We start from the raw sequence: 25,624 nt of genomic DNA on the forward strand, positions 1-25,624 counted from the left end.
TGACTTTTCACTGCAGTGTATTGATTTGGTACCTCAGAAGCCTGCCACTTGGTTCTCTGTTAAATTACACTTAACATATTTGATTTTAAAATAACTTATTGGCTTTCTTTTTTGCTTATAAAATTTTACAGGTCAAAAACACTGAAAAGCCTGAGGGCAAAAATTGAAATCACCCTTCAATGTATATACAGCTCCCATAACCATTGTGAACATTTTGGTCTTTGTTCTTCCAGTATTTTTTCTAGACATGGGTACGGTTGTACAGTTTTCTTCTAAATTAGAAGTATGGGGTATAAGTGTTACTGTAAATGCATTTAAGGAAAATTTTTTTCACTTGATTTTACTGATTCCCTATGTCCTTTCTTGTTAGAGTTTCCTCCTACTTTAGTCTTGTAGATGTATCTCACAAGGATTGTGGGATTCAGGGATTGATATCCTGTGCAGTTGTACATTTTGTAAATGTACACTTCCCTATATATCTGTAAGATCACTGCCATTGGATGAGGTTGGGAGGCAAAGTTTTCTTTTTCAGGGAAAAGAAAATAGCTATTTTGGTAGAGAGGAAAATCTTTAGAATATTTATTTACAAGAATTTATTTATGTCAACATTTGCCTAATGCTGACATGAGTGACACTTTGGGTTATCATTCTCTCATTCTGCTTCCTTGGATTTTCCTACAGATGCTGTGAGTCCCCACTAATTTCACATGCTTAGTGGGTTAATGTTTCTTTTTGACACGGAGCTATCGGACTCTCAGTCAAAAATGAACTATGTGTTGGCTTTATGGATGAGTCTCAAAAGTTAGATTTGGCTTTTGGGGACATGTTCAAACAAAACCATACTTTAGGAGCACATGGAATACTTTACTGTCCAAGTACAGATCCAGTTCTCTAAGACCTATCATTCTGTCAGCTCTGAACTGAGAGAGTGCACATGTGTGTGCAGGTGCATACATGTGTTAACTTCAAAAGCATAGCTCTTTTCCACAGAAGGTTTTCTTTTCCTGATTGCCTGGGAAAATTCTAATGTTGTAAGGGGGGCTTTTTACCTTGGATTGCAAATATTCCTTTGGGTTCAGTTAGAAACTACTGTTTCTCTTTATTTACTGAGCTTTAAGAACTATTAGTTATTAAAGACAAGAGCTTCCCCCCATAATTTTACAGTGTCTGTTTCTTTTTTTATTTTTTCTGTTTGTTTTATTTTGTTTTGTTTTAGTATTAAAAGACCCACAAGCAATAGCTGTTGAAGTTAAGGAAAATAATTTTCAGTAAATGAGACAATGCTGTGATGTTTATCTTCTCTAATTGTTTAAAATGGAGCATGGAAAAATGCTAGGGATAGTTTTATTGTTTTAAAATAGGCTTGATTCATTATTGAAGCTACATATTAGTACTAGAATTTTTGTTGTAATAGAAAATTTGAAAGGATGGGGTGCCTGGGTGGCTCAGTCAGTTAAGCTCTGCCTTCTGCTCAGGAAGTGATCCCAGGGTTCTGGAATCAAGCTCCGCAGGAGCCTGCTTCCCCCTCTGCCTGCCACTCCCCTTGCTTGTGGTCTGTCTCTCTCTGTCAAATAAATCAATGAAATTTTCAAAAAAAGAAAGAAAAAAGAAAATGTGAAAGGCCAAGAATAGGTACTATTTTAAAATATGAAACTTGAACTCTATTTAGGTTTAAGGTCCTCAAAAATTTTTGTTACAGTTACAGTATATTGTTACTGAAATAATAGACTAGTTTTGTTGCAGGAGATGCAGAGTGACTCTTCAGGACCATCCTGACATCACACAGGTGGAATCGAGAGCCTCTGCTGAGGGTGATCAGATGGGCACCGTTAGGGTGAGAAGTTCTTACGTCATTATAGCAGGCAGAAGTATCCCAGGCAGCATCAGTGGCAGAGTATAAACTGCTACTTCTAGGTTGACAAATAAAGCTATTAATTCACCATTAAATTTTAGGCAGCATTATTTCCCCCCATTGTTGGGAGTGGGATGCCTAACTGAACTAGTAGTGTCTGCTGTGAACAGTGAGAAAAATGCTTTTCTAAGATCAAAGACAGATACTGTATTTGGAATTTGTTCAAGAAGAGTAACTTCGCAATTACAAATATACTTCTAACTGCAGAATTTTGTTATCTGTCTTCAAAGGAGAACTGCTTGTTGATAGGCCACTTCCTGCCTTTCATCTTTTTTTCTGCCTGTGGACAAAGGGGGAAAAAAAAAGTAGCTCTATAGTAATGACAGTCCTTTTTTATGAGTTGTTTTAAAACACAGGCAACTGAATTAGCTATTTTAAAACGTAACGTTGGCTCCTTGTGAAAATGCGGTTCTGATTCTGGGGTGAGGTCACTGCAAATGGGTTTCCGTTAACTTCCTGCCAGATGAGTAGGAGAGGTCAGCGGTATAATCTCTACAGAAACTGGGGGATGGAAAATAAGAATTTTTAAGCCTTCAGAGCCAGGACCTTTTGTCAACTGACTAGAGGCTGCCAGAATGGAGAGCAAATTTCAAAAAATAGGAAACCCTTCTAACAGTATCTGACGGAGAAAAGACACTGATTTGTCAGCTTGTTCTTGGAATCAGCATAAAGCTACTGTGACCCTGGTAACTAGAGGGTATTTAATCTGGTGCTTGCCGTAAGGAGTGTTGAGGGCGCCACTTAGTGGCAACCATTAGGCTAGTTGCAGAAGTCAATTAAGCAAGATGATTTTTCTAAATGAAAGTGAAGAAAGAAAGGAAATGGGGAAAAACTGATCCAGGATTGAAACTTACCTGAGTTTGCCGAATATTACATGTAAAAGACACACCATTCATTCCCTTTCTTCCTCAGCCTTCATTTTTCTTCATCAACTCTCACCCGTGCTGCATCTGAAGAGGGTAATGCAGGTTATCTGCCATGAGTAATGGACCTTGATTTCTGCTTCTCTGATTGCTTACTATCTGCTCTAAGTAATGCCGTACAGAAATTCTCTGTGTCTGGAGCACTCTGACTAATGTTGTATTTGGGCAAAAGTTCCAATTACCACAGAATCCTTCATTCAACTTTTCTGATTTTTATCTTTATTGATTTTCAGTTAAAACTCTCAATATAGGATTTTGCTCTCGTATATTTTATGGCCACAAAACTTCTTATTGGCGCACATTTTTTTCCTTGAGGTACTTTATTTAAAATAGCAAGGAGCCTGGAGAACTGTAAATTGTCCTCAAAATAGATAATTTCTTGCCTTCTGCATTCTTCAGGGGCTTCTTTCATTAGGATAGATAATAGAATAAAATTGCCCTTCAGAAGCTTTTCCTGTATTAATCCAGTTTATTTCAGACTGAAAGTGGAGAGGAAGAAAGAAACCAAGAGTTTATTCTGTTACCTTATTATAAATAAACATAGCAATTTTGAATTTTAAAAATGGCACTTTAGGGACACCTGGGTGGCTCAGTGGGTTAAAGCCTCTGCCTTCGGCTCAGGTCATGATTCCAGGGTCTTGGGATGGAGCCCGCATCTGGCTCTCTGCGCTCCTGCTTCCTCCTCTCTCTCTCTCTCTGCCTGCCTCTCTGCCTACTTGGGATCAGTCTATCAAATAAATAAATAAAATCTTTTAAAAAAAAATGGCACTTTATCCATTTGTCTCACTGATAATACAACTTAAACGCAATCTCATATTTGTAATTTAGTACCAAAAAAAACCAAAACAAAACAAAAACACCAAGTAACAAAACAACAATTATTTGCTCAAAAGGGACCTAAACTTTATACTAACTCAGAGAGTAAGAACATTTAGTTTTAAATTTAGCCTCTTATGGGACTTAAGTTTATAGATCTTTAAATTGATGGGGTTGGACTCTGATTTCTAAGGTCCCTTTCCGGTCTAACACCGTAAAGTTTCTTTAGTGAGCCCATATTTCTATCTCATCTAGAAATAACCATGAGAAGCCTTCTGGTTTGCTTCCCTCTCTTATAGGAGTAGTAGAGTCAATTTTAATATAAGAATAATTGGTCATGCTTCCCCCCAACCCTCGTTTTTAAAACATTCTGAAAAATTTCACCTTTTTGGTGATTGGTACTAGGCTGGTAGTTTCTGACGGCAGGATGTTTTGGGAGCATTCCTAACAGGTACTATAGTTACAGAATTCCAAAAGCTAGCTCGTGATAGCAGCGCAGATCCTGTTATGTTTATGAAGGAAGTAGTTAAAGCTGCTGCACATTCCTCCCCATCTGCAACACACTTTGCTTTATCCCGCCCCATAGAGAGGATTTGAAGTAACAGGAGAAATTAGGATTTAGGGTTCTGTGGAGCTGTTTGGTAGCAGTGATACCTCTTAAACGAATTTCAGAAGTTTTGAAAGTTGGAATAACGTGGACTCCAGGATATTATTCGGGGAATACTAAATAAAGTAAATCTTAGTTACAAAATACTTAACTAATCAGCCACAGAGCAGGAGAAAAGTCACCCAACAAAATACGAATCTGGATTCCATTTGTTAATATTTACTTGTTCTGTAGAGGTCATTAAGTGAACTCAAGAATATGTAATATGGTGACCCTTATAAACTGCCAGCACAATGATTTAATTGTAGTTCAGGCTCATAATGCTAATTAAAAAGAAGTGAAACCCTACTGAGTCACTTTAGCAATGTATGGTGCATGACACTTGAAAAAGAAAATCACAGGTTAAAGCTGACAAAGGTAGTCATCATGTATTGTACCTCTGAGCCCTTTGGTCTTCAGAGGACTTCACAGGAACCTTTTTAGTTTAATCCCATTTTTAAAAAAGTATTGCAGCAATTGCAGAGTTTACTGATTCCCCCATGCTTCTAGAGTCACCTACATATAGACAGGAAGCCTTGAACGTCAGGGGAGCACGGCAGCTGGGCCACTTGAGTCCTGGTGTCCAGCGTGCTACTTTCTTAGGTGTGTTACTGCCGAGAAGTTTCCCTTCTGAGCTTCAGTTGCCTTACCTATGAAATGTTGGTCATTATGGTTCCTACTTCACAGTGTCATTTTGAGGATTAAATGAATTAATGAGTGTAGGGGAGTCTGGGTGACTCATTCAGTTAAGCCTTTGCCTCAGGTCATGATCCTAGCCCCACAGTGGCCTCTCTGCTCAGTGTCGGGGGGTTGGGTAGGGGGAGAAGGGGAAGGGAGAGGAGTCTGCTTTCCTTCTCCCTTAGCCCGCCCCCCTCCAGCTTGTGCTCTCTCTCTCTCTCTAATAAATAACATCTTAAAAAAAAAAAAAAAGAATGAATGAGTGATTGTAGTTAGAAGATGGCCTTGGGTCCAGAAATCAAAACATAAAAAACATACCTAGCCTCACTGTTCTCTGTGCTCTTTTCTACATGAAAATTCTATTTTCATTTTTAAACTACATGTCTTCTTATTTACAACAAAAATGTACTTTACTGAATTGAAAGTAATTTTCTGGAAAGGAAGTGTTTATTACTGTTTTTTTAAATAGCATTCTTTCTGACTTTGTAAATCCTAAGTATTAAGCATAACATGGTATGATGATGATTTCTAATACTATAAACCTGTGGTAATTTTGAGGTTGAAAGTTTTTTTAACTGTTCTGGAAGGTAGGTGTTGAAAGAACAGTGACAGTAGTTGCCTGAACTTGGCAACGTGAATAGTTTAGCACTTTTCATTTGCCAAGGACAGACCCCTTTGTCTGCTGTTCAGGTACGAGGCACTAGTAATTCCCCATTCATCTTTCCATCATGAAGGGGCTCTTTAGTGTTCCGGCTCGTTCCCCTCTTGGCACATGAATGGTTTGAATTGATGTAAAGTGGCCAGGATTTAAAGGCCCAGGTTCGGCCCCGTTTATTACCTGTCTGAGCCGCATATTGTAGGGTTCAAGTTTTTCGGTGTCATAGGCAGAGTTTTCCTCCTGATGTGACGTATGTGATTCTAATATATGCAAAAGTAGGGCTAAGGTGGTTTGATCTTAACCAACCTGTTAGTGATCTGAATCTCCTACTCTCTGAAAGTTCAACTCCTCCGTAATAAAAAACACACTGAATTATTTATAAAGTAGAAAAATGACCGGAGGCCCTTTGTGGCCTTGATTTGAAGCTATGAGAAATGGACTTTTTCTTGAAAGGAAAAATAAATGCTTTCCTGTACACTTTCTAAAAAGATGTTGGGAAAAGTTATTTTTTCTTACTATAGGATTTTAAGACGGCATATCAAGAAAGTGTTTAAAATATTAGTGATGAAAAAGAACATAGTGAAGATATACAAATTCAAATTCAAATCGTATCCAGTTTCTAAAGTATAGAGTCCAGTGTTAAAGAATGGTGGAAGGGGATTGGCATAAACTGTGAGAAACACAATGTTGGAGCAATACATAAAACAGTTGTTGCAAGTTTTTAAAGACCCACCATACTGGTAAGAAACTGTCACCAGGGTACAGGCTGTGTGAGAGCTATGAAAGCTGATTGATTATGTCTTTATCTTCCTGGTAGGAGGTGAGAAGGGGGAGTGGAGACCTATGTAAGGGAGAGGGGAAGAGGGCTGTGCACTACAGGCTGGTCCCAGCTGGAGATACCAAGGTGAAATCGGAGCAGATGGTGGCATAGTGGGCCTTCAAGGTCATCCAGGCCAACCTTCTGGTGCTAAAGGCCTTCCACAGTTTTTCTATTTCATCAGTTGCTAATTTTGTCCTTAAACAGGCCTGGTGGGAGATGGTTCTCTTTTTGCAAGGTGAAAACCAGGACTAGATGATTGGACCTCTTGACTCCCAATCTGTTACTATTATTGGTCTCAGAGTTCCTTGCTTTTCTCCATGAGAAAACTCTACAAGCAAGCAAAAAAAAAAAAAAAAAAAAAAAAAAAAAGCCAGTCTGAGAAGAAGCCCGAGCATTTTACACCCCACCTGTCTCAGATTATCCTTGATCAGTTTCTTTATCAATACCAGTGCCAATTCCACTTCTGTTCTCCCATAATAATCACTTTCTCATAGAGTCTCACCAGTTCTTCTGAAGTCAAGCCTGAGGTTTCAGGAACAGCCAGCTACCTGACTTCCTTCCATCTGTGTCATCCTTTAGACAGTGGAGACCCTACCCTAGTCTTAAATAACAGCATAGCAAGGATCTGACTATTTCTATTCAGGAGGCTTCAACGGGCCATTTTTGCTGATGCCCAGAGTAAGAGAAGCCAGGTCAGAGCTGATCAAGTGTGCAGTGACAGGAAGTTCCCAGAACCTGGAGTTCACCCCTGGCTGTGTCCAGCTATTAGTTTAAAGTGAACAGTGGGACAAATTGGGGTCACCAAAGTGAAATAAGAGAATTGCTTGAATTATCCAATGGGTTTTGTAATTGTTGAGAGTCCGGGTGCTGAGAATGTCTTATTATTATATACTGTCTATTCGCTAATGGTTTGGACCACATTTGTCGCACTCTATTACATGCTGTCTAGTTCCCAAATTGTTTCATTATAATAGAGATCTTATCTCACCAGTAAGTCCTTTATTGGCCCAACTCATCTTTCATAATAAGTATCCTCTCTCTTTATACTAGTCCATTAATAGGCCCTTAAAAGGTTGACTTGGGATCAAGAGGTGTCCCTAGACCAGCCATATAAGAGCTGTAGGAGGAATCTGCCCACCTCTCAAGTACCAGTTTGCTAGTTGTCAAATCTTGACAGCTGGGACAGCTCAGCAAACAGAATTTTTTTGACTCCTCAATGAGCCTTACCTTCCAGTTTGAGAAATGCTTATAATGGCATATAAATAATGTGTCTGACGTTTGCTATTTGATTGTGATTTTTATTGATTTTTATTTTTTAAAGATTTTATTTATTTGACAGACATATCGAGAGAGGGAACACAAGCAGAGGAAGCTGCAGAGGGAGAGGGAGAAGCAGGCTTCCCGCTGAGCAGGAGCCCAATGTGGGGCTTGATCCCAGGACCCTGGGATCATGACCTGAGCTGAAGAAAGATGCTTAACGGCTGAGCCACCCAGGCGCCTCTTAGATTGTGATTTTTAATACGCATCAGACAATGAGGGCTTTTATCTATTTCCTAAAACCAGGGTTAAAGCATATTTTATTTATTCCAGTTGATTCTTGCCCAAACTTTTATTCTCAAATAGAATATTATTTCATGTTTTTAAAAATCTGGAGGACCTTTTTTTTGTTGTAAGTATGTTCCAAATTACTGCTTGTGCTTAAAAATCTGTACAACCAACTTGGCAAGTTGTGTGCTGCTCTGGGATTATATGGTCGATTTGTAGTACCCTTCCCTCACATGTGTTCCTTATGGAAATGACAAGCTTTCCTAATGTCCATGAAACTATACCCTGCCTATTCTGTTCAGTGCTGGTTAGTTGAGAAATCATGTTGTTTGTTCCACCCTGCCTTTCAGAATAATTTGATGGAGATGCATGGGCTTTCCATCAATAAGCATATTTGTTTTGAAAGACACAGCATTAAAGGGCTGTCAGTCATAACGACTTCTGAGAGCACTTTAGGAGCCGTAACATCAATATTTACAAAATGCAAAGTGAAGAAAAGTATACTGAGTCACATATACACTTGCTTTCTTGTTACCTGATTCTCCCCTTCCCACAGTGTCTTTAGTTGGCTAAATCCATTTGAAGGACTCTTTTGAAATATGAATGGAAATTTGGAAATTCTCTAGCTAAAGTAAATATTGAGAAGCTAATTGAATGCTAAAAAGCCTTGTAATTGGAATTACCTTTCCTTCCATATAAATGTATTGATGAAAAACTAAAATCGGGGGCCCCTAGGTGGCTGGCTCAGTTGTTAGGCGTCTGCCTTCAGCTCAGATCATGATCCCAGCATTCTGGGATCGAGTCCCACGTTGGGCTCCCTGAGAGGCTGGGAGCCTGCTTCTCCCTCTCCCTCTCCCCTTGCTTGTGTTCCCTCTCTTGCTGTCTCTCTCTCTGTCAAATAAATAAATGTAAAAATCTTAAAAAAAACAAAACACTAAAATCAGTGATACAGTTAGATGGGGAAAAAAATACCTGTATTCGGGTATTAAAGTTCAGAACCTTTAGGCTTATCCTTGGTTTACCCCTTAATGGCACTGAGAAGACTATGTAAATATCTCTGAGGCTTCTCTCACTCAGCTGTAAAGTGGGCATAATTATACTCATTTCTTAGTATTATAGAATATTAAATAAATTAATGTATACAGTGAAGGTTTTGTGAGTTATAAAGTGATACATAATGGGAGGTAGCATTTAAGTTAGCCCAGGAGGTTTTAGTAACTACCAATTTTAATTACTGGAAAATGTTTAGAACTTATTAATGAAGAGTACTCAAATTCCATGCTTGAGAGGCCTTTATTGTAAAAATCAAAACAGGGGCGCCTGGGTGGCTCAGTGGGTTAAGCCTCTGCCTTCAGCTCAGGTTGTGATCCCGGGGTCCTGGGATCAAGCCCCGCATTGGGCTCTCTGTTTGGCAAGGAGCCTGCTTCTCGCTCTCTCTCTCTGCCTGCCTCTCTGCCTACTTGCGATCTTTCTCTGTCAAATAAATAAATAAATAAAATCTTAAAAAAAAATCAAAACAGAATGTTTTAGGTGTGTCAGTAAAATAATTGCCATCTCTGAAACAAAAACAGAAATAAAAATGTGTGTGCATGATAGCCCCTGGCTAGCTCAGTCAGTGGAGCATATGACTAGTCTTGGGGTGGTGAGTTCAAGCCCCACACTGGAGGTAGAGTTTACTTTAAATAAACAAACAAAACTAAATTAAAAAAGAAAAAAAGAAAGGAACTGAATTAGTAGAATTAAGAATCTTGCTCAGGGGAAAGAAGATACCAAATTAAAAAATTGCTGAGTTAACTCAATATTTGGATGGTTACTTCTAAAATCAGCTAACACCGTAGCTTAATGATACAGAAGAGATTTTTAAATAATTTTCCAGGTTTATATAGTTTTTTATTCTTTATAGAGGAGCTTTTGTTTACACCATAAAGCATAAGCTTTGTATTTAAATAGGATGCTAGAGGATAAAAATTTGGCCAGCAGAGGGAGATTTACGTAAATTGGGCTGTAAAAAAAACCTCAAAGATGACTCAGTAAATGTGTACCTTGTCAGTAATCCCATTCTCACACTGTGAATGAGAGAAAAACAGAAGGAAGGAGGATACAAAAACTGTCTCATACTAAAATTGATACCAAAATTTCTAGCTATTTATATTCTTACTTTGGTTTTTAAAAAGGGAAAAAAACAAATGATGTATAAATAGGGAACTTTCTGTGTGTGTGTTAATTTTATGGTATGAAGAACTTTTAAAAACAAGTGCCATAAATTTAATACATTTCAAAAATAATAACAAGGTTTCTGTACTTGTCACTGAGGTTAGAGTACATTCAGCCCAAACACTTTAAAGGAACATACCACCTGAGAGGAATAGAAAGGGAATGGTAAATGTTCTGAACAGGACACTGTTATGACTTTGAATTAGCAAATAAGAATTTTTGTATCATATAAAGTCAGAAAATTGGAATATATTTAAGAAGAAATTTCACCTAGTGGTGAAGCAAGTATGAAACATACGGTTTTCTTCTTAACTCTAAGCAGAAAATATAAATGTATCAAAGCTTCCTATGCATTCTAATTAACTTCCTCAGCAAATGTGCAGTTTGATAAAACATCATTAAATTCACACATTTTAAGTAATATTTATTAAATATGTGTTATATTCAAGGCACTATTCTGAGTATTTGGGAATTTAAAGATAAGCGACATCCTACCTCCTTGTAATGTGTAACCTAGAAAATAATGAGTTAACTTAGTTCTAGTGTGTCAAAGTGTAAAGCAGGTAGACATTGCAGAAGCTGAGATAAGCTATTTCAATGAATACTCTTGACCACTAGGATATCGATTCTTTTTTGCTTTGGGAAAAATTAAGATTTTCATTTTAATAACCATCAAAACAGGTTTTGTTTTATTAACTAAAATAAATTTAACTGTTAAGTTATTAGCCATCTTTTTAGAGTAAAGAACAGTACCTTAGGAAAAAGATTTCAAGTAGAGATAATCACAGATTATTGATTTTTTTTTTTTAAATGAAGACTGTTTCTGGGTTTTGTCCTTTTTTTTTTCTTTTGAGTTATAATTAGAGATCAGGATGATGGAAGGCCTCCAGACCTTTTATTATTTTAAAATAAAAACTAAGTCATACAAACAAAAAAAAGGAGCTTCTTGAACTTTGATTGTTTTTGATGAAGTATAATACATTTACTTTTAAGAATACATGTGATCATTCTTAAAATCGAAGGGGATGTATGTAAACTGGTGCACCGGAGATTAAATACTCAGTGTTGGGTGATGGAGACAAGAGAACAGGGAATGGATAATTATTTCTCTCACGAGGTCACAATTATTCACTGAGTTGTTTTGACTGTTTCTGAACAAGTAAATTCCCAGGTGTTGCAGTTTGGCAGTTCGCATAAGCTAGTCGAGTGGGTGCTAGGAATTTCTGGGATGAAGGGTCACAGAGCAGGAAGAAAGAACAGGATACGGTAAGGATGTAGAAAAGAAGCTGTGGCCATGAGGAGAGGGGGCAGAGTGGTAGGAATAGACTGCGGGGAATAGACCCGGGGCTCACTCATTGAGCAGGTATTTGCTCACGTGCCCGGCTCAGTGTCAGGTCCTGAGATGCCATGATGAACGTTATGCCGCCTCTTTGTTCTCTGTTAAAGTCGGGCCACTTCCTTGTGGCTTATCAAGTACAGAGTGCAGTAGGGACCTCTAGGGAGCACCTCTTCAGACTAGAAAGGACCGATAGAAGCCTGAGGTGAGATCCAAGCTAAGCTCTGAAGCAGGATTGAGGCCCGCTGTGAGGAGACAGTAGAGCATATGCTGAGAGGCGAGAGTCCATGGTATATTCTAGATGATGGCATGTGGCTCCCTGTGGGCAGAACTTTTAAGGTGATAACAGAGCAAGGACACCCAAGCCATAAAAGCAAGCAGAGACCAAGACAGGAAGAGTCTTGTGTGTTAAATGAAGGAAGAAGGTTGGACTTTTTCCTGAGGACATTAGGGGACTATTTAAAGAGATTCGTGCAGGAAGGGAACCTGAGCAGACCTTTGTGGTGTCGACAATGGAAGTCAGGGTAACTATAGTCAAGAAGACTGGACTGCTGAATCAGTGTGGTGGGGATGGAGAGGTGTGCACCGCATATATGAGGCAGAAGGAGCAGAACTGGGTGAGAGGTTAGATACCTGGGCAAGAAGCCATTGCAAAGATTTGTACTTACGGTAAAGAAAAAGAGATACATGTACGCTTTCTGGGTATTTGTGTGAAGGGGAAGGAATGTCCAGTTCTGTGTGCCAGGCTCAAAGTCAAAGATACGAGTGTGAATAAGAGTGAGGTTGAGAAGGCAGAGCCTGTGGCACAGTTGAAATGAGTTGGAGAGCTTTCTCGCAAATTAATCCTGGGGTTTGGAACCAAGAAAATTAGAAACCCAGTCAGAAGTAAAGTGCAATATAGAGCCCATGTTAGTACAGGCAGGCCAGATCTTGGCTGCTAGGGGCGTTGCTTGGGGTTAGGCAGTCTTCCTGGTTTGGTGGCTGGAGGCCAGTTTGTACCAAATGAAAGAGGACTAGCTAAAGGGAGGGAGGGGGATTCTAAGAGGGCTTTAGCCTTGGGATGGTATATAGACTGAAGGAGAAGGTATTAACTAGAAGGAACAGTTTATCAATAGTTCATCAAAGAAAGAAACTGAAACACTGGTGGCCCAAGGTCACAGTGGGATAGGAGATTAAAAAGTACATAATGAGAGTGAAAGGAGTTGACCTTGAATCCCTGCCTTGGAGAGAGAGAGAAGAAGAAAGAAACAACTTTTGTCATTGGTAGACAATTCGGAGAGTATGGAGCTTTGGGAGAATTTACACATATGAAGACGACCCTCCTGTTAACCATTAGGCAGAGTCATTTTCTTAGAATGGCTAGAATTGTGGTGGGAAGGACCGTATGGAGAAGTCCCAGGTTTGAATCCAGGTTCCCCCTCCAGTCCTGGCAGTGGCTCAGGCATGTTGCTGAAGCTTTGTCATTCTTAATTGCTTCATGTTTTAGCAAGGATTAAAGAAGTTAATTCATGTAAAGTGTTTAGGTAGTAAACATTCTTAGAAGACAGTATTGTATAATGGTCAGAAACAAGACTGAAGCCAGACCTCCTGAGTTTACCAGTTGGGTGCTAGCAGTGTGATCTTGGACATCATATAATTTATAAATACAATGCATAGCTCATTAGGTGACCAGTAAGTATGTGTTCTGCTGCATTGACAGTAAAGGAGGAGACTATGTGAGTTTGTCCTCTTGTGATTCAGCTTTTTGCCAGTGTGGTAACTATGTCCTACCCATGTGACAAATGTGTGGGATTAAAAAACCTCTGTTAATTTGTAAACTAGAAGAGGCAAACTGTATGTTATATGTGCTTCAGTTTTCTCATGTGTGAAGAGGAGATAATAATAGTACCTGCGTCTCAGGCTTGTTGTGAGTTAAGACAATAAGTATGAAGGTCTTAGTTTCTGACCCAAAGAAAGCAGTGTATACAGAAGCATTATATCTATGGAAGCATTTTACACAATGCATATATATCTCATCATTACTCTTTTTTTTTTTTAAAGATTTTATTTATTTATTTGACGGAGAGAGAGATCACAAGTAGGCAGAGAGGCAGGCAGAGAGAGGGAAGGAAGCAGGGTCCCTGCTGAGCAGAGAGCCCGATGTGGGGCTCGATCCCAGGACCCTGAGATCATGACCCGAGCTGAAGGCAGAGGCTTAACCCACTGAGCCACCCAGGCACTCCTATCTCATTATTACTCTTATCTTCATTCATCATCAATAGGAGTCGAGGAGAACCTGAGAATTTGTAATGGGAACTGTAGGTTGGGTAAGACTAGGTAAGACAAGTGAGAAAGGGTTGCCGATGAGCCTGAAGATCAACCTGGGATTGGAAACTGTGTGGTAGCATCAGACCCGGGGAGCAGCCAGTGCCCTGGGGCAGACGTAGAGAATAGATGTGGTTGGACAAGTTCAGAGTTGAGGTTTATTAGCAGATGAATTATGAAAGGAAGGAGAGCTGGTGGGCTGAAGGTACTAGGACCTGCTGTTTTGAGAGAGTAATGAGAGTCATTGACAACTAACCAATGATGGGAATAAAGCTCCTAGAACATGTGTTCAGACCAGTATGAATGGCTGTTTGGTGGTAACTTCGATTTCATTGTATTTATTACATCTCCTTGCCAATTTACCTGTTTCTGTTCTTGTGAACAGCCTTTCCTAGGTTCTTATTTTTCCTTCTCTGCCTGTTTCCTTTTCAAGTGTTACATCTCTTCTGCCTTTTAGCAAAACAACATAAAGACAGCAAATTAGGAAACATGAAAGTATTGTTTCTGTGTTTGCTTTTTTACGTATTCTCTGAGTATCTATTCCCATCTAGCATGGGGACTTTTGCTGTGACGGATCTGGAAAAAAGCATCTGGCATGTTCATTATGCTTAAGGGTCTTTGTGGGAGGAATTCACATGAAATCATTATGTGTATATTGTACCGAAAAATGTTAATTGTTATACAGTCAAGTGTCAAAAAATATGGCACAACCATTAAGTGTGGGTGATCAAAAAGGTGCTTAGGAAGGAAAGAGATGAGCTGGAGCAAGTAAAGAAAGGTTTTCAAGAATGGGAATTCAGAGAGGCTTGTGGAGAAAGGGATGCGGTATAGAGTACAGGTGCAGGCCTGGGAGAGCAGAAGCACAGGGCAGGTGTGGTGAACAGGACAGATGCCTGCTAGCAGGAGAGTAGAGGTGGGTGGTGAGCTGAATGGGAAGTAAGGCTGAACACTTAACTTCACAACGTATAGGTCACCAGTTGGTCAATAAATACGTGTTCGGCTGCTCTGAGAATCAGTGGGGAAGAGACTCCCATGAGCTTGTCCTCTTGCGCTTTAGGTTTTTGTCAATAGGATAATTATGTCCTGACTATGTAATAAGTACATAGGAAAAAAATGATTAATTTAGAAACTAAAAGAAGGTGAATGCATCATGCTAGGTCTGTTGAAAAATAGGAATTTGGTGACTTTCTGAATAAAATGTAAACATCAACATAAAATTACAGGAAAACAGAGTGGTGGGCTGTTTGAAGGATATGGGGGAGAACGTGTCAGCCCGTTACTGAATTCTGTATGTAAATAGTTTTTTCTCCCTAAGCCACCCATCTTGGTGCTTCATCTCTTTCAAGATAGCTATTGTCTCTCTCTGTAGCCTAGAGCAGCATGCATTTTGAGAACCATGTTAAATTAAACTCTCCTAAGACTAAATGTCAGGGAGTGTAAGTATTAGAGATCTTAAAATACATATGCCTTCATGAAGTAAGGGCACAGGGACCATCACTACCAGTACAGCTAAGCCCTTCTTTGAATAGTGGGTGCCTTATTAGTATTCATGAAGAGCATATAGATAACATCTTGACAGAGTTTTAAGTTTCAACCTGAAGAGCTACTGCTTTTCAATAAAGAGCACATTTAAAGACACTCTTTGCATGAATAGTGACTGAATTGCTTCTAAAGGGAGAGTATTACTTTATTGAGTGAGATGTTTTTCATTTAATCTGTCTACAGTTTAGAATTGTCATTAGAATTACAATAAATAATAAAGATTAGCACATGTAAGGCTTTTATCTTCAAAGAATTTTAGAGTTAACCTAATTTGTCATCGGAGTCATCAGCATATGTATGCCCTTCGCTTTTCTGTTGTGAACCCTGATAGTGTTCACTTTCCAGCCCTTTTGGTATATCCATGGCCCATAGAACAAACAGCTAATGGGCATGCCCAAAGGCTTTACCTTACAGCCCCCTTTCCTCCGTAAGTGTTTGAGCTCTTGAGTTAGGCCTCCCCATTCTATTGTGAGCTACTCAGATGCTCACCATGTGATCCTAGGCAAGTTACTTAACCTTCAGCTTCTTCAACTGGGATTCATAGTAGTACTTGCCTCAGAGGGTTCTGGTGAGGATCCGATCAGATGATGAATAACAAGGCATAGCAAATACTATTTAATAAACATTAGCTGTGTATTAGTATTGTTTTAAAGATTATCCATAGGAACCCATCATTCCAGGAAGCTATTACATGTGGTAAAGTGTTAGGTGAGGAAGTGACAGGCTGTGTCCCAGGCTCAGTGCTGCACCCTGGGACAGAAAAGGAAGAAACCATGGCAGTTCGCAGTCTGGGGGAGCTTGGCATAGATAAAACTAACTGTAAAAACACTGGTAGTGCTTGACCTAATACGATCAAGTATGGTCAAAGAGCACAAGGTGATGAATTTTTATTTAGGTTTTATAGGAAGTTGTAGAAAGGAAGGAATATGTGACCTGGGCCTTGGAGGATGAGAAGAACTTTGACAGAAAATGGGAGAATGTTAGGGTGAGCCAGGCTTCAAAGCCGGGGTGTTTGCCAGCTGCTCTGTCAGCAGGACCCCCGTGGAAAGATAGAAGCAAGGTGTGTCTTTAAAGCAGCAGGACTCCCTGACAGGAAGATTTTAAGCAGGTCAGTCTAATTTGTGTGGAACCCCAGAGCTACCTCTTTGTCACTGTTTCTTGGGGTGGTTTTTCCTCTTCTCTGCAGACTTGAGAAAATGGTGAAGTGTTGCAGTCTTAATGGGACCCAGGAGAGGCCTTACTTGTGGTTTGAATGTGTGGTGTCTAACAGTGGATTTCTTGGGCCTCTCTTACCTTCCCCTGTCTCACTGGGTCTGAGTTTTCCTTAATATGATTTGGATGGGATTTTATTGGACATTTAGGAAACAGCTTAAAATACCCCTGTGGCAGCATTAAATTCATACAGTGTTTTAAAGCCTGAAGTGTACTGACTGCCGACATTATAAGACAAGATGATAGAAAGACTGAGAGGATCTTATTCACAAAATTTATGACGGTGCTAAGGAACTGTTTCTGACTGTATATCACTCAGACAAAGGAAAGGAAACTTTCTGTCTTTCTTTTTCAGTTTCTGAGTCTTGGGAATTCTATCATCTGGGAAGCACATGGACCGTGGTTAAATGGGGAGACATGTGTTCTCTTTTGAACAGCATCTTCAGCTGAATTTCAGCAAGCGGATGCTGCCAGTTAAAATCCCATACTCCCTCTAAAAAGCTTGTGGGAAGAGGAACACAGAATGAGAACTTTCTGGGCACCAGGTTCTATGCTGGGTATTATGTATATAGAGTGTTAATCACAGCAGAGCTGTTACTGTTTTAACATAGGAGGAAATACCGTCAAGATTAGTAATTTCACAACAAGTAGTTAGCAGTAGACGCGGGATTCTAAATGAGGCCTGCCATGTTCCATAATTTTCTTTTGTTAAATGTGGTGTTTGGTTTGTACTGTTTCTCCTGTGGTATATTTTTTCTTTAAACTTCTCATGAAGTTTGACCTCAAAAAGTCTTCATGAATGGGCTTGCTTTCGAAGAATACAGTTAAATGAAAATTTTTTCTAATTTATCACAAGTTGACTTGTATTTAGTTCACAACAATGGTTATCTAATTAGAGTCACTCATCCTGGCAGAGGAAAGACCCACATGGATTGGTTTGTTGTTACAAGATAAATACTCAGTATTTTGGATAGGGACTTTCAGATTCTATCACTTCACAATGTTAGCAGCATAATTTGAAGATATTGAGTCTTTCAGACAGAGTCCAGGGATAGGTAAATAACCTGATTTCAGGTATTCTGGAGTTGTAGTGCAGAACGGATGACCCCTTTTGAATATGTCAGCCAGTTTTTCATTTATTGCATATATATTATTAGCTTAACTTGCTCTTGGTCAAGGACGAGAAGCCAAACTTTATAATGCGTGGGGCTTTTAGGAGCAAAATAATCACAAATGTAAGCCCCTGTGACTATCAAAAATTAGCAATCTTCCCTCCTCCTTATTGTTGAAATAAGAGGAGTGATGGGTTTAAGTCTCAAAAATTCTGCTGCCTTTGCTCTTCTTTTTCTTCATCTTTTCTTTCATTCTTCTTTCTCAGTTTCTAATTATTTCTGAGTGATAATCAGGAGGACCATTCCCCCCGGCTCTTACTTTCTCTCAACAGTGTGAAAACTGACCTGTAAGGAATTAAAAAGTAATTAGGTAACTATAAATTATTAAAGTATCCAGTTTATAGTTTGAGGTATTTCATGCCCAATACATCAGTTATACTTTTCCTCTCCGAAGTATATTATGTCCAGTTCACTTGTGCACTTTCTCATCTTTAGTTGATGCTAAAAAAATTTCTTTCACATTTACTTTGTTCTAGGTGTAGCCCTGGGGGTGTTGGTCTTATTTCTTCCACAGATCAGGGGACCCAATGGTTCTCACGCACCACATGCCACCTTGGCCCGTGTGTCGTAGTTACGTGTAGTTCAACTCCCCCCCCCACCTTTGTTTCCTACTCAGGAAAGAATGTCTAAATTCAGGGGAATGAGAGAGATGGGGATTCATTTTGAAGCCATTCGAGTGTTTAAAAACATCACCATTATTTAGTGCAGGGGTTCATATGATTGCTTGTAACAACCCTCACGACTAACTGATCTTGATGTTCTGGAGAGCCAGGATGTTTCTGAGCATATAAAGGTAAATAATGAGGGATTATAAAGGCGGGGGGGGAAGCCTAGTGAGGGAGGTAGGATCTACCCGAATAATTGTAATTCAGGGGAAAATGTGGTGTCATTAGCAATTTAAAGTCTAGTGGATTTCTGGGAGGGAGAGATTAGTTTGGGGGGTATCAATGAAGACACACAGTATCTGTAGTGGCTACATGTCACCTACATGGGAAAGAGATCATATGTGAATGTAATTACTCTGAACCCCAAAGCCACATATATATACCATTCATTAATTTTATTCTTTATATTGTTTTCTCTTTGAATATTAAAATTTTATACACACACATACATAAAGGCACATATACTGAAACACATTCATACATAATTAAATAGCATAGTCAAAATCCTTGAGACTAAAAGATATATTTTTCTCCAGGCACTGGCAATCACTTTGACCTCTCCAGTTGGTATAGCTGCTTGGCTTATAGTTTCCAGTTGGTTTCTTTTACTATTTTAAAAATGTGTAACCTAAACAAAGATAGGATCACAAGGTTGGAGTAGGATGATTCTGAGCTGACCTCCTCCCATGGACACACCCAAACTACAACTGTATATGGAATGACTCTCTCTGAACACTTTTCCTGAAGACTAGCAGAACAGCTCTGCTATTCTAAAAAGAAAAATCCACTCTGAGAAGGATAGGGGGTAGAGACACAGTAGGGATATCCCCAACACAGAGATTCTTCCTGAGGAACAAGGAGGTCCAGCCCCACACTGGGCAACCGCTCATCCTGGGAACCTACTCTGGGAAGACAAGCTCTAACATCTGGCTTTAAAAGTCAGCAGGGCTTAACAGTAGGTAAGTGGAGGGCTATAGAAAACTGGGACTCTGCTGTTAAGAGCTCATGCACAAACTCACTTGCTCCAAGACCCAGTAGGGAGGCAGGGATTTGAAAAATACCAGGGCCATCCATGAAGGATAGATTTGTTAACTACTTTTAGAGTGAGTGCCAAAGCGGCAAGGAATGGTAGGAAATTTCTCTGGGAATGGAAGCACTGGAGGGCACCATTTTTCTTTCTTTCTACCTAGCAGGTCTGTCTCTTATGGCAGCCATTTCTGATATTCTCCATCTACCTTGGCAAGCACTATTTAACCCCCTACCCCCATCCTGCATTCCTCTGCAGATTCACCCTAGCAGGCATCCCTCCAAAGCAGCTCCTGCCCTGGTGAGCAGCCTTGGCTGGGACTGGCAATCCTGCAAAGTGGCACCCATTCTGCCCCCCACAGGCAGCTCCTGTCCCAGCAAGAAACCTTGTCCAGGACTGGCATCTCCATCCAATGGATCCTACCTCACTGCATTCAGCAAAAGGCCTTGGCAGAGACCTCTATCTGTGTCCCATTCCCTGCCCTGCTGCACCCAGTGTACAGCCTCAGCATGGATCAAAACCCCCACCAAGCAGCTGCCACTCAGGGAGACAGGCATTCCCCCCCACCGGCATGCTGCAGCAGTCGTGGCCAGGTCTCACAGCCAGCCACACCAGGCACTAGCCCTACCCACTGGCATAGCCGTGGTCAGGCTTGTCAGTCATCTGTACTGGGGTCAGGGCCCACCCACTAGTGTGATCATAGTAGTCATGGCAGGGCATTGCAGCCATCCAGGCTGGGGACCAGCCCCTTCTGCCAGCTATCACAGCCTAGCCACTCCAGGAGGGTATATACTGCCCAGAGAACACCCCTGGAACACTTGGGCCTGGTGACCAGGGTGTATTGCGCTTCTGGGTCCCACAGGAAACTTTCTGTATAAGGCCACTCCTTTAAGACCAGGGGACTGAACTGACCTACGGATAATACATACAAACAAACACAGAAAGTCAAGCAAAGGTATATGCTCCAAATGAAAGACAGAACCTCAGAAAGAGAACTAAATGAAACAGAGATAAGCAGTGTGCCTGGTAAATAATAGTTCATAATAATGGTCATAAAGATGTTTAACAGACTTGGGAGAAGAATGAGTGAACCCAGTAAAAACTTCAACAAAGAGAAAAAATATATAAAAAAGAACCAATCAGAGCTGAATATAGTAACTGGATTGAAAAATACACTGGAGGGAATCAATAGCAGATTAGATGATGCAGAAGAACATATCAGCGATCTGAAAGACAGGTTAGTGGAAATCACTCCAGCTGAACAGCAAAAAGAAAAAAAAAATTTAAAAATAAGGGTGGTTTAAGGGACCTTTGGAACAATATCAGGCATACTAACATTCCCATTATAGGGGTCCCAGAGGAGAAGAGAGAAAGAAAGAGGCAGAAAACTTATTTGAAGAAATAAGAGCTGAAAACCTCACCAACCTGGAGAAGGAAACAGACACCCATGTCTAGGAATCATAGAAAGCCTCCACCAGATGCATTCAAAGAGGTCCATACCAAGACACATCCTAATTAAAATGTCAAAAATCAAAGATAAAGAGAATCTTAAAAGCAGCAAAAGAAAAGCAACTAGTTACATAGGAGGGTGCTCCTGTAAGACCATTAGCTGATTTTTCAGTAGAATAATTTGCAGGCCAGAAAGGGAGTGGCATGATAGATTCAAAGTGTTGAAAGGAAGAAACTACAATGAAGAATAACCTACCTGGCAAGATTATTCAGAATTGAAGGAAAGGTAAAGTTTCCCAGCCAGAAATTAAAGGAGTTCATAAGCACTAAGCCAGTCTTAATAAGAAATGTCAAAGGGACTTTTTTTAATGGAAAAGAAAAGGCTATAAAAAAAAGTTTTATCTCATAAAATATTGGGACCCCCATATGGGTTTAATTGCCACTCATGCAGCTCATCCTGAAGTGATTTATAAGCCACAAAAATAACCATTTCCTCTTCTATCTATATAGCATTGGTATTTTTGGAAATTGGGTTGCCTGTGCCAAGTTTTATTTGTAGATAGAATGAGAATTGTTAAATGATGTATCAGTTCACAAGAAATCTTTGTTCCTTTATTAAGAGCATACCAGATAACTAATTCCATATAGAGTTTTCAGTAACTTATTATACTTTTGAGGCAGCATACACTTATTTCAGATACTCAGAAGTTTCTTGCTAAAAAGACCATAGGAACATGTTTTTCTTTGCTCTCCCTCCTTCCTTTGACTGGACATAACATTTGATAAATTGATGAGGATTTTTATCAAATGAAGACTTAAAATTTTTTTTTTATTAAAATGAAGATTTTACTCAGCACAAGAAATAATCTGGATGTTTATCAATAATGAAATGATTGAGTATATTGCAATATACATTTTTATTCTGGAATATACCATGGTTATTACAAAATGGGAACAGTCAAGGTGTATTGACTTAGATGAGCATGATCTATGCAAATTAAGATTTCTAAATGGCTATGTTTACTGGTATATTTGTATATAAAAAAAGACACAGAGTGATAGTCCCTAAGGATATTTTAAAATTAGTCAGAGGAAAGGCAGATAGGTTAGAGGGGCATGATTATTAGCAGAAGAGAATTCAGAAATAAATGTATACAGATATAGTAATTTAGTGTAGGATAAGTGTCATTTCAAAGGAGTGGGAGAAAGCTGGATTATTTAATAAATAACGCTGGCAGAATTTGGCTAGTTATTTGGGGAAAAAATAAGGCAGACTCTTATCTCCTTTATCAGAATCCCTATCTCCTGAGTTACAGATTGATCAAATATTAAAATTATTTTTTATAATGAAGTCATGCAGGCTCTGGAAGGAGTTGTTTGAGATTTTTTAAAATTTAGAAATGAGGAAGACCTAAGCATGACCCCTAAATCCATAAACGGTGAAGGACGGAGGATAAATTTGCCTGTGCTGTATTGTTTTAAAGGCTTCTGAACTGGATGAATCTAGAAACTATGAAATCCCAGTTTTAGCAACATGGCATAACAAATTTATTGATACCACTTTGCAAGTATTTGGACCAAGGGACACTTACACTGACCCAAAAGGCTACTGTTATGTGATTTCAGCAACTGTGTTTGTGTTTATAACTGTCCGTATGAGCCATTCAGTAAATCGATAACATTATTGAAATGTTGGCATGAGTATGTATAAACAATGATTTGTATATTATTACCTAAAATGAACCAATGAGAACTATTAAGCTAGGAAAAAACCTGAGGGAATGCATATACGAAACTGACATGTAGTTTACCTCTAGGCTGTGGGGCTAGCATGATGGAGAATACGAACCTCATTTTATGCTATGTTCACCTTTATAAACTATGAATGTGTATTGTTTTTATCATTGAGAAAAAGCCTTTTTAAAAAAATTTTTTTAAAGTCACCTAAAAGTAACGTAGAATTTGGGGCTTCTGAAGATTTTCTCACATCCATAGGCTGGCGACTGCTTAGCTGTTTGAGCCAGCCACCTCTCAAGGGAAGAGCAACCGCAAAAAGCCTGGGAGCAAAACTTTGTTACCAGATTCTGGTGCCCATGTGATGGAGAGGTGCAGTAATGCCTGTGATTTGTTGTATCACGGATGGGTGCAGAGGGTGCTCATCTTCTAGATGACCTACGGTGACTTCATGCGCTGGGTCCTTGGAGGCTGCATGCTCCTAGTTTTTAAAAATCGTGTGTCATCTTGTGAAATGGTTTTATAAAAATCCAAAACATTTGATTCTTACAAAGTATTCATTTTATTTAATAATGCTCCAAGCTCAGATTTATCATAGTGTAGAATGCGAAATTCACGTAAATTACTGTAATAAAAGAGGAGCCATTGGAGAATGTATGGAGGGCCACCTCTGAGGGCGCCTCTTCTCTGGGCACCGTCTCTTCACGTTCTTCTGATGCACCACTCTGAGCAACCCTGCCCTGAGTCATTGTGAACAGGTGACAGTAACTCGTAATCCTCCTGCTATTTTATTTGGGTTTTGAGTTCTGAAGTTATTGAGTGGAAGGAAGTAGATTTCATAAAAGGCAAATTTTATTAGCTCCATTTAGCCAAGTGAAATGAATGTTTGATTATGTACTTAGAATTCGTACTGAATCCAGTAAATGCCTGAGCTGGTAGATACTTTAGTCATTAAAACTGTAATCCAATTAAAGCTAAGGAAGCTAAATAAACAAATTTTAATCAAATTTACTTTGATTTCTCTCTGTTTCTCTCCCTTTTTCCCCTTACCACAGGTCACAGTAATGAAAGGCAGTAATAGAAATAAAGATCATTCAGCAGAAGGAGAAAGGGCTGGAAAACGACCAAAACGAAAGTGTCTTCAGTGGCACCCACTGCTAGCAAAGAAACTGCTGGACTTTTCAGAAGAGGAGGAGGAGGAAGACGAAGAAGAGGATATTGATAAGGTAATTATTCTGTTTAATAGAGAAGTTTTGACTGTTCATTCCAGAAATGACAGTGATCAGGGGTGGTGAGAATGATGCATTTCTAAAAGTCTGTGTAACTTGAATCCTATTGAACTACTCGGTTTACTTTTTTTTACCGCAGATGTCGATGACTCCTGAGGTATCTGTACTTCCTAGTAGTTGAGACAGAAACAGAGCCATCTTCAGTAGTCTTTCTGTCAATTAGCTAATGATTTTCAGGTAATAACAGTAATACTCAAATGCCAGAGAAGATGGGGGGGATTCATAAAATTTGTTGTTCTCCCGTGGCTCCTCTGGCTCCTCTCTCCACTTCAGTCTAACCCTGAAGGCAGCCTCAGAGCTGCCCAGGCCCTCACGTCTGCCTCCGCCTTCATGGCATGTGGCATTCCTCACCCCTACCAAGCCTCCTTGGTCATTCGGTCCTCCACATCCCCCTTTCTCTTCTCATGCTTGAGCAGCCAGTTCTTACTTAGAAAGTCACACAACCAGGCAGGTGACTTTAGAAAGCCACACATTCCTCCAAGTCTTGGCATAAGTGGTTCCTCCTCTGCCCCATTCAGCCTTCAGGACAAGGACTACCGCCCCAAGAGACGGGACCTCCTCATCGCAGGTATCTCTCCCACCCAATGCATTCTGAGTTCCGGGATTTCCTTCCTGGCATTTACCATTTATCTTGTATTTAGCTGTGTACTTGTGTATGTCTTTCTTGCCAGACTAGAATGTAAGCTGGGGAAGAGCAAAGTCTTGCCCCGAATGTCCTCCTCTTGTTTGACCTGGTGCCTGGCACAGAGCAGGTTTTGAATAGATATATGGTCATTAGAAGAATCAGTGAGTACATACTTTGTGTCACTATAACTTTTATAAACATGATTTAGTGTTCTTCAGGCCTTTGACATCCATTCAGTCTTTTGTTCTAGGCTTGGGTCAGCTTCCAAGAAACCACGTTTTCTGCTTTTCCTGTTTCTCAGACATCTTACCTCCATACGCTTTATGGTCTCTCTCACTGAGCTTTTCCTACTCTTTTACATAGAAGATGGAGGCCACCGGAAGTGACTCCTTCAGCTTCCTCTACTCACCCGCACACTTGCTTCACTTCTTGCCCATCTTTTCCTCCTCCTTTCCTTTTCTAGAGAAACCAGTGTTATTAATTCTGTGTGAGGAAACTTCCAAGTTTATCCTGATCTGGTCATTCTGACACAGTTTCAGTCCCATGGTCCTTGAGGCAGTCTCCTGCTTTACTCCTCCTGCAGCAGGCACTTCTCTGTCTGTCCCAGGATCTCTGTTTTCTCTCCCAGCCACAGCTTCCTTGCTTCTTTCAGCTGATGACCCTCCACGATTCTGCCCTCAGGTATTGGTGTTCCCTGGGCGTCTTAATTTCTCGCGCCATCTGAACCTTTCTCTTAAACCCTGCACTCGTGGTTTCAACTATGTACTTGATATCTCCACTTAGATCTTAGGTCAGAACCTCAGTTCTTATGTGTTCAGAATGAAGCCTTGAAGTGCACCGTCCTGCGTCTTTCCTTCCTCAGTATGTGGGGACCCCCAACTTTCATGTTGGTCAGACCAGAAGCCTGGTCTCTCTTCTTTTGCTCAGGTCTCCTATCCAGCCATCAGAAGATTCTCATCTGTGCCTCCTACGTGTGTTCTCAGCTTGACTTCTCCTTAGCAAGACCGCCATGGCCACCATGGCCTCATTGGTCCACGCCACCCCGTTTCTGGTACAG

General features: G+C 40.0%; 1 protein-coding gene across 5 annotated transcripts in view; it reads left to right on the top strand.

Annotated features, from left to right (window-relative positions):
* BBX (BBX high mobility group box domain containing) overlaps positions 1–25,624 on the top strand; it is a 275,536-nt gene that overhangs the window by 152,319 nt on the left and 97,593 nt on the right. For all 5 annotated transcript variants that reach the window (XM_080823292.1, XM_080823289.1, XM_080823291.1 and 2 more), the window contains one exon: positions 23,709–23,879. In XM_080823292.1, coding sequence (XP_080679418.1) covers positions 23,718–23,879 — 162 coding nt within the window. In that variant the 5' untranslated portion in view covers positions 23,709–23,717. The remainder of the gene's footprint in view (positions 1–23,708; positions 23,880–25,624) is intronic.

The sequence above is a fragment of the Martes martes genome (genome assembly GCF_963455335.1).
Source record: "Martes martes genome assembly, chromosome: 1".
NCBI classification, from domain to species: domain Eukaryota; kingdom Metazoa; phylum Chordata; class Mammalia; order Carnivora; family Mustelidae; genus Martes; species Martes martes.